Below are 9247 nucleotides of genomic sequence, written 5' to 3'. Positions count from 1 at the left end.
CACTCGGCATCAGGGAAATACAAATCAAAACCACAATGAGATATCACCTCACACCAGTCAGAATGGCTAAAATTAACAAGTCAGGAAATGACAGATGCTGGAGAGGATGTGGAGAAAGGGGAACCCTCCTCCACTGTTGGTGGGAATGCAAGCTGGTTCAACCATTTTGGATTTCTGATCTTCAGGACTACAAAGGAATACATTTGTGTAGCTTCAGACTATTAACTTTGTCACAGCAACTATAAGAAGTTAAAACAATCTGTACAGAGGAGGTTCAAATAAATGACCTCAAAGAGCCTTCTAGGATTTGAGAGAACTGCTCTACACTGTAAGCTTTGTGGATTTTTATTTTTCAGCATTCTTCATAGGCATAACTTACAAAAAGTCGTTTTTCATTAATATAATATTCTTTGATTCTTTGTTGGAATCCGTCTCTTGAGTAAAGCGTGTCATCATCAAGAGGCAGCAAACATTAGGGGAGATGCTTCTTTTAGTTTATTTTACCAAGCTGAAGGAAAATGTTATATTTTTAATTAACTTTCTATGTTTGAGTAGCCAATTCAATTAGAAATTCAAAACACGAGAATCTTGCAGAAATCAGCTGCCAGATTTATTAATCTATCTGAAAATAAAAACACAAGCGAACAAAAAGTAGAATAAAAAAAGAAGTTAAAAAAAAAAAGAAAAACCTTAGAATACATTTCCGAAGAGTTTATAACAAGATGTTTTGAACCCTTCTATACTGGAAATATCCTTAATGTTGGCCAATTACTCCTTCTGTTTTGTGAGTCACTACCTTAAGCAGAAAAAGTTTGTCCTTAAATATATAATTAATACCAGTTCTTCCTCTGATCCCTTAAGATAACTCATGGCAGAATTCTTCCCCAATGGGAAATTAGAATGATAATTTTAAAAAGAAAAAAGAAAAAGGAAAGAAAGAAAAAGAGGGGGGAAAAAAGAATCCTCAATACAATTTAGATGGTATTTTAAAGACCCACTTTTAATTTCTCCTTCAATTTCTCCAAATATGTTAATACTCTTTCCAATAAATCTTTAGTTGAATATTTTAAAATTTGTTTTTACTCTAAGTGCTGTAAATGGCCACATGAGTATAGTGGTGGGGAAAAGTTCTCATTTTTAAGGCATACTTATTAGCCCATAATGGGCCAAATGATATATAATGTATATGCAGAAACAATCATTGAAATCACAGGTTACATACGTATGCTGAAATTAAAAATAGGCCTTTTTGTAGAATTAAATGTGAGTAGTGTTGATTATACATGTGGGTTTCCCAATAAGTGTTCAATTTAGATACACGAGCTGTGATCTGTGCCATGCTGGAAAACGGGTAGCCAGGAAATCATCTTTCGACAATCTTTCCTGTGCTCGTCAAGAAATGCTTTAATAGGTTCATTTTGGCTTTGTGTTTAGGATTTTTTTCTTCTTAACATTTCACACTAGGTGCTTAAAAAAATGTTGTTTCTCTGGGATATTGATGGATTGAGCAAAATTCAGGCTTCTTTTTTGAATGGTTTAGCAAGCTATTCAAAGATATCATAACACCCTTCACTTTTTTTTTCGTCGGAGGTGAATGAAACAACATATCTTGCTTTCAACATTTTCTCCAAATGCCAAACACAAACAAAACAAAAATCTTTGACACTTTACATCTTTAAGTCTTCTTTCAAACGATCCAATCACAGTTACACAAGTGTCCAAAACAAGATGAGTATCCGTGCCAGCACTATGTCATACAGCAACTTCCTCGGAGTCCTTGACAATTTGTAAATAATTTTCTATTTCACCAAAAGTTACAAAAGTTTCCACAGTTTCCCTTAGCAAGCTGAAGCTTTCTCTTCATTTGTCAATGTGCATTACAGCTGCTTAGAGCATAGCATGGCGTAAGCTATTTTTTAAGCAATAAATGGTTTGAGTCATCTATTTTGTCCTGAAATGCTATCTGTAGTTAACTGCATTGCTTATAAATGGTCATAGTAAATTCAGCATGAAAGAGAATATTACAGAAAAGACAGCAGCAGAAGCATTAGCATTATCTAATATTTATATATGTTATCAACATAACACAGCAGTAAAAGGTTTAAATGCATATCAACGGGTACCATGTCTAAAAATTACTATAGTACCTATTTAGTGTATTGGATATTTTTCTTAAGGAGTGCTTGCTGTATCTAAAACAGCGTAATATGTGATTTAGTACAGTTAATTCTTATCGATTAAATAATGTTTCTTTATGTACTGAAGGAAGTGAGATTTTTTTTTTTTTTTTTGCTTCATTGTGATCCCAGATTTAACATTTAAATGAAGATCTCAAAGGACCATGACATATCATTATTTAACTGAAATGGGCTTCAAAATACTTAAACGACGGTATGATCTGTGTCTGAACAGCAAGGTGGCACCAGGTACACGGAATGCTACTGGCCTGTGACTCAATTTGGAGCCAGAGTCCAAAATTTGTGCCCCTCATTTACAGTCATGGTGATCACTCAACTTCAGAGAGAAAGACCCATTTTATGGTTATCCTCTGTGAGTCAGAGAGAAAGCAAAACAAAACAAAAAACAGCAAATGCAATCTCTAAATACCTTTTTACAACAGGTGCAAAACCAGTCATTTCTAACAATTAAATTGCCATTTACAGTAGGTTTTTTTGTTTTTTTTTGTTTTTTCTTGTTTTTTAGTTTTTTTGTTTTTGTTTGTTTTTTGTACACCTTGCAGAGACTCAGAAGTAATAGGGGGAAATGCCCAAGGCAAATAGTCTCCAAGTGGATATTTACACAATGTGAATTAACTGTACCATAGATACCCAGAGAAAATGAACATTTTCTTACGTTGTTATGAAATCAAATAAACATGATATAGCTTCATTATACGTAAAACCTGTAAGACCCCATCCCAAGCCTAAGTAAAAAGTAATCCCCACGTTCCCCCACCCATTCACCCATTATCTTCCTGTTACACAGAATGTTTAGATTACTCCCTCCCACCCTCAAATAAAGTGCACAGTCCATGGCAGACCATAGAATAATGCAACAGGAAAGCCCCTTTTTGTGTATTATTATTTAAAAATAAAATACAAACAACAAAAATCAAACAACGATTGAAGAGAATTCAAGAGATTCTCCGCAACCTGCAAAAAGAGGAGAAGCAAGAAGAGGCCCTGCGTGACTGTCCCTTGCGTTAGTACACATAGCCTTCGTTATAGGGGTGGGGGTTGCAGCAGCCCCCTTCGGGCATATAGGCCATGCTCTCGTCAAAGTGAGACAGAGGCACTGTGTCCTCTTCATTGATGTGACGTTCCATGTCCGTCTTCAGCAGTGGGCGCTGATTATCTGGGAAGGCCATGGAGAACAGAGCTTCCGGATCGCACACAAATTTGTAGACATATCTCTCTCCGGCCACCTGATGCAAACACGGAAGAGAAAAACCCATCCTTATGTATGGTGAGGGATGTTAACTAAGCGTACCCGGGTGATCATGTCACGATATATACAAACAGCGAATCACTATGTGGTACACTGAAACAGACATAAGTTTTTATGTCAATTAACTTCAGAAGAACCACAATTTTCATCATCCCCATATGGGAAAGAGCAGGGAAAGAAAAGAACAAAAACATGGTTTAATATGTCAGAAAGCAGCCAAGTGCTAGCAGATATCCATAAAAGGGAAAAAAAAAATGTCCTTACTTTGTGGAATAAACTTCAGTTCAATAGAAGGAAATGCAACCTTGAGTAATGATTGACCTTTGGTAATAATTATATTAATTCCAGGCACAGCTAGAGAGCTTAATAGTTTGCTTGTTTTACTATAAAGGTAAATTTACACTGTTACTTGTGGGGTGGGGGGGGATCAATGATTTCATGCAGGCATCTCACATTGACATTTTTTTCCTTTTTGCTTTAAATTGCAATATCTTTATTTATTTAAAAAAAACTGGACCTTTAAGGTGAGTGTCTCCCTCTTAATATTACATTTCTGAAACTGTAGAAAACCTAAACTTGCAGATCTTGAAAGAAAAATCTTCTGGGTTCCTAATAAGACTAGACTATGACTCACTGATTCACAGGGTGAACTGGTTCGTTTCTTTTTCCTTTTTTTTTGCATTGTGTATTCTCATCTAAACAAACAAAAGATGCATAGCCTTATTTAAATGAAGGATGGATCAAGAGGACAGCATTATCCTGGATACATCACTTTTAAAAATGAAGGCAAGATGTATTAGACAGAAGTTAAGGATGTGTGTAAAGTGTCAAATTGAAGTAAGAGGTGTAAAAAAGTGAAGGGAATTTAAAATATACAATGCATAGGGAGGAAATGAGAAAAAGAAATGTGACAGCTGCCTGAAATAAAGGAGAAGTAGCATAATTTGTAGGGAATGACATGTCCCAACCTTAAATTTTGAAGACTAATGTTTCTCTAGGAAATTATAAACAATTGAGTGAAACAAATATGCAAACCTCCCTCCATTAATAGATAAAACTGAGGCTCTCAAAAAAGCCAGGGTCGGTTGAGGGTGGAGAGTGGCAGGGGGTGTGTGTATGAACACAATTCTTTGTATTGACATTGAAGTAAATCTTCACGTGTATGCAGAGATTAGTAATTTTAGAAAGGTGAAAATTATTCAGTGCCTCACAGTTCCTATGTATCAAAAAAAAAGGGGGGGGACTGCTAGTTTCTTTGTGTAGAAGGAGAATGTTAAGATCTTGGTTTATAAACTCTCTGTACATGTTAGGAAAATTAGAATCAACCACCAAAGAGTGCTACTCTTCTGGACTCAAGATTTAGAACACTGTTTTGTCCTGGACGTTTTACCTTGTAAGAGGAACCAATTTAGAGATCCCAAATAATCTGAATATTCCTAGGTTTGAAAACAGTGAACACTTAGACATGTTTTTTAAAATTAGTCCTCAGTTCCCCTTTTTTTAGGAAACAGAAGTGGGAACGGCTCCTTTGGAAAGCCTCCTGTAAAACTGAGATGAAGTCTCCAGTACATTGCAAGGCAAACAGAGAAGCTGGTGTAAATTTATTTACTTTAGCCCCTTATAAAAAGGAAATTAAGTTCATGAAGGAGAAACTGCCATAAGAGTAAAAACAGGCAATATCAGAAACAAAGCTAAGACATAAAATACTAGTTTTCCTTTTTTCAAAGCATTTTGAGAAAAAAAAATAAATGGCTTGCATACTTTAGAGCATTTAATAATCTGCTTTGTTTTGTTTGGAGCTGCAGAAAAAGAGGTATTTGCTTTAGGCTACTGGTAGCTTTTTTATCCAACCTGTTGCTATTGGTTATAATTAGAAATGATTTGATAAATCACTGTGGGGAATTAAAATGTACAGCATCCAGTCAAGATTATAAAATCTCTTAAGGAGTCTGTCTTAACTCACAGCTTCCTACTATTTTTCTTACCAAAAAAATTTTGGAACTACTACTATATTTATTGAATATGTTAAACGTCATGCAGTTTAGAACAAGGGCTGATAATTACCAAGGGAGATAATGTCTTTCATTATTAGTGATACAATTACAATCTAGTAAATGCTGTACATTAAATATACCCAAACCACAAAGCTGACATAGATAAAACATGAATTTTACAGGAGAAATGAATCAGAAGTTAACAAGCAAGTATCTTTTGAACTGTGCTTTGAAAGATTAGATATTTAAATTATGTTAACTTTTTAAATCTCAGAAGTAACATAAAAAACAGGCAGAAAGTTAAAAATTATACATTAAATCAAAAGAAATAATGATTTATCATTATATCATCCACACATAACTACTGTTAAAATATGTACATAGATTTCTCTAGGCATTTCTAAGTTTTGAAAGAGAAGGTCACACATCCACAGTCTAACTTTTCTCTTCCAGAACTACTGAAATAAGCAGGGTTTTTCTACATGTTTAGATCCATTTGATTATTTTTATTTCAATTTCTAATCTTTCCATTTAATTGTCCCAAATATATACCACATATATATATAATTTAAGTTTATAAACAAGTGTGGACGTATAAACATTTCCCCTACACACTGAAATATAAAATTGTACATCATAAGTTGTTTTTATTTTTTAACTTTTTTATTTTGTTTAAGGACAGCATAATTTCCCTCTGAGGGACTCTGTTAGAATTTGCTTTACCATTAGAATGGTACCAATGTCAGGTCAAATCACAAGGCAAGACACCGTACAGAGGGAACGCTATCTATCAATGAGGCTATGAGGGAGTCACAGGTGTGTCAAACGGCAGCAAGTAAAATGGCGACACGTATGAAGAAAGGGAGTAAATATGTCTGTAAAGATTGTAAAAAGCCTTCCTTTTTTGTGCTAGTTAGATTTCAATTTCGTGTGTTTCACCATGAAACAACCTATGCTTTCTTTATTATGCAGCAACACCCCAAAAGTTCTGTCGCATACAGACATTTTTCTAGTCTATATTAGCTGATACATAAATAGTTGCAAATAGTTTGTTTTACCTTATTTTATTTTATAACAACAGCAGCTTTATGAAGTAAGAACACCACCATGTAGCAAGACAGGAAGCTGTTCCAAAAGGTGATCCACTGAGAAGGCGGCATGCAAACCTCAATCCTGCCTGCATTTTCTTTGACAGCTACCCACCCCTCCCCCCGCCCCACTGCCCAGGGGAACTGAGCACCTATGGCACCAGCCCACTCCACAGGTCCTAAATCAGCTAGATGGTGAGGGAAATGAAAGGAATGGAACACATTGGAAAGGATTTGGCTGCAAACAGGAAAGGTGGGTGAGGAGGAAGGGAGGAATTAAAAAATGACCCTGGGGATGAGGTGGAGAGGACAGAGGGGCAGGTAGGTAAGGGTTATGTCTTGAAGGTGAGATTCTGGGAAATAGGAAATGAGTAATGAACTCAGACTTATCTCTCAAGGATCTTGGGCATTCTAACCCCTGAGCCGGAAGGCTCTAGAGCACGGATTCCGTTTGGTCTAAAAACTCAAAGATGCTGTTTTCTCTATTCTAGTATGCTTCACGTAGCTACTGGTCTAGTTTTTCTTGGCATAACTCTAGTGGTATAAAAATAGGCCACCATCTGCAATATATACCTCTGTTTGTGTCCGCCCGATGAACAAAGGAAGCAAACTAAAACAGTAATGTTCACAAGCGATAAATCATAAACTTAGTTCACAGTCTAGACAGCTGGAATGAATACACACGCAAGGCTGAAGGAGTAACAATAACAAATATCCAATGTTTTTTCTTTATTCATTACCTTCTTCAAGAATTTTATATTTTGTTCTACGTGTATTCCATTTATCTTAACTTTTTTAAAAGCCACTTTGAAATATTAAGAGAAGCTCGTGTGAAATAAAATACATGTAATGTAACTTCATTCACCAATGAAATAATACCAAATTGTGATTTTTAACAAATGGTTTTTAGGTAGCTAAGCTGTCAACCAGCAAAACCAGGCAAGACTTCAGACAAGAAGAAAAGATTTTGCAAGAAAACAAGGAATGTTCTGAATGTTTTAAGAATCAGAACAAGGAGGGTGAAAGTAAGAAGTTAGTACTGGAATCCATAAACAAAAGCATTTTAAAATTATGTAATTGTGCAGAATGCACTTTTGCAACTGAGAAGAGAATGCAATTGACAACTTTGGGAATATACGGAACTATTAGTACTGAAACATTTTTTTACCAAATATGGTAAAGTTGTGACTTCCAGGAAGTCTACTCGCTTCTGTAAGATATTATTACATAGGTCTATAATGCCCATGATTTATAACTAGAAAGGCTTGTCATACCAAAACCAAGAGCTAAGCATATGTTAAAATCAGTGAAAACCTTGCTTCAGCAATGCAATGATATGTGGCTTTTAAAGTATGACATGCAGATTAATGTGCAACATTTCAATGAATTTTAATACTGTTGTAGCTGCTCACCTTTTGCATGATTCCTTTCTCATAATAATAGCGAAGCGAACGGCTAAGTTTATCATAGTTCATAGCTGGCCTGTTTTTCTGAATGCCCCAACGCCGGGCCACCTGCCACCAATACAGAACGACATTGTAGTGTTAAGTATTACCTTATCAAGATATTTCATAAAACATCAGTGAATTAATCCGTTACTTCCAAATCTTCCAAACACATCCAAATTAAAGACAGAAGTAAAGAGGCAAAAGCTATCATGGTCTGAATTTTCCTGTGTCCTGGTTTGCTTTTAAACTGGGCGTGCAGTGATCATTCTGAAACTTCACAATAGAATTCTTTGTCACTATTGTTTTGGATACAAAATTAAATGGAAATAAGGGGATGTGTTTACAATGGGAATGAACAGGCTGCAATTCACCACAATGAGGCAAGCTTCCCATTCTGAGATATACAGCCTCTTTTCTCCTTCTGAGTTTTTCTGATAAAACCTATAGACCAAGAACAGCTTAGCAATCTCTTTTTTAAAGGTGTCTTCTGAGATTATGAAAAACTAGAGAAAGAAATATCCTGTTTGAGACCAAAGAATGAACAAGTGGCATTGTATGTGTAGCAGAGGAAACAGTATACAAATTCATAATCTGAACTGCAATAATTTTTATTGCCCGAAGCAGCATCAGAAGAAAACTATAACCAGTACTGAACTGGGGAATTAAGCAAGCATTTAGAGAACAGTAATTGGATACTAAAAATAAGAAGGAAGTGGAAAAGGTCACCAAGAACATGAGTCCACAAACAAAAATCTCTAAAGCAGAATGTCCACTTTGCAGTTTGGTGAAAAATCTCAGAGCTTCTGAGGAGGTGAGTTTGGAGGACCAACCTAGCTGGCACAGCGGAATTTTTCAAGGAACCTCCCTCCTCGATTATACGTGCCCCCTCCCCCAATCCGGGGCTGGCTGAAGCCTCACACTGGACCGCTAGCCTGCTTTCGCCCCCCCAGCTAAATTCAGGTTCTCATGAATTTCCATATTTTATTCGTCTGAACAGAAGCTGCAGCTGTGATGCATACCTAGGCAACCCCAAGAAAACATTATCTAATAGGGTTAGTATTCTCCTTCATTTCTCTGAAATTCCAGGTTGTTGCTGTGTCACATAGCCTAAAATAGATTGCTTTTCAGAGAGAGCGTTCCGTCGCTCTCCACTTTATTAGCAATTACCTTTCCCCGGGGTTTGTTTTTTTCTGTCAAAAATACGGATCCTTGCTCTTTTCTCCCTCCCTAATTTGTATTTCCTGAATGAGGATACAGTGTAATTTAGCCC

The 9247-nt window shown here is 36.0% G+C and overlaps 1 protein-coding gene across 7 annotated transcripts in view; it reads right to left on the bottom strand.

Moving 5' to 3' along the window:
- Positions 1-586: 586 nt before the first annotated feature.
- Positions 587-9247, bottom strand: part of ETV1 (ETS variant transcription factor 1) — a 92052-nt gene continuing 83391 nt past the window's right edge. For all 7 annotated transcript variants that reach the window (XM_046021343.1, XM_046021342.1, XM_046021344.1 and 4 more), the window contains 2 exons: positions 7942-8043; positions 587-3424 (listed from right to left, as the gene is read on the bottom strand). In XM_046021343.1, coding sequence (XP_045877299.1) covers positions 3203-3424; positions 7942-8043 — 324 coding nt within the window. In that variant the 3' untranslated portion in view covers positions 587-3202. The remainder of the gene's footprint in view (positions 3425-7941; positions 8044-9247) is intronic.

Source organism: Meles meles, chromosome 10 (genome assembly GCF_922984935.1).
Source record: "Meles meles chromosome 10, mMelMel3.1 paternal haplotype, whole genome shotgun sequence".
Classification (NCBI taxonomy): Eukaryota; Metazoa; Chordata; class Mammalia; order Carnivora; family Mustelidae; genus Meles; species Meles meles.
This window is presented reverse-complemented; position numbering and strand designations above follow the sequence as displayed.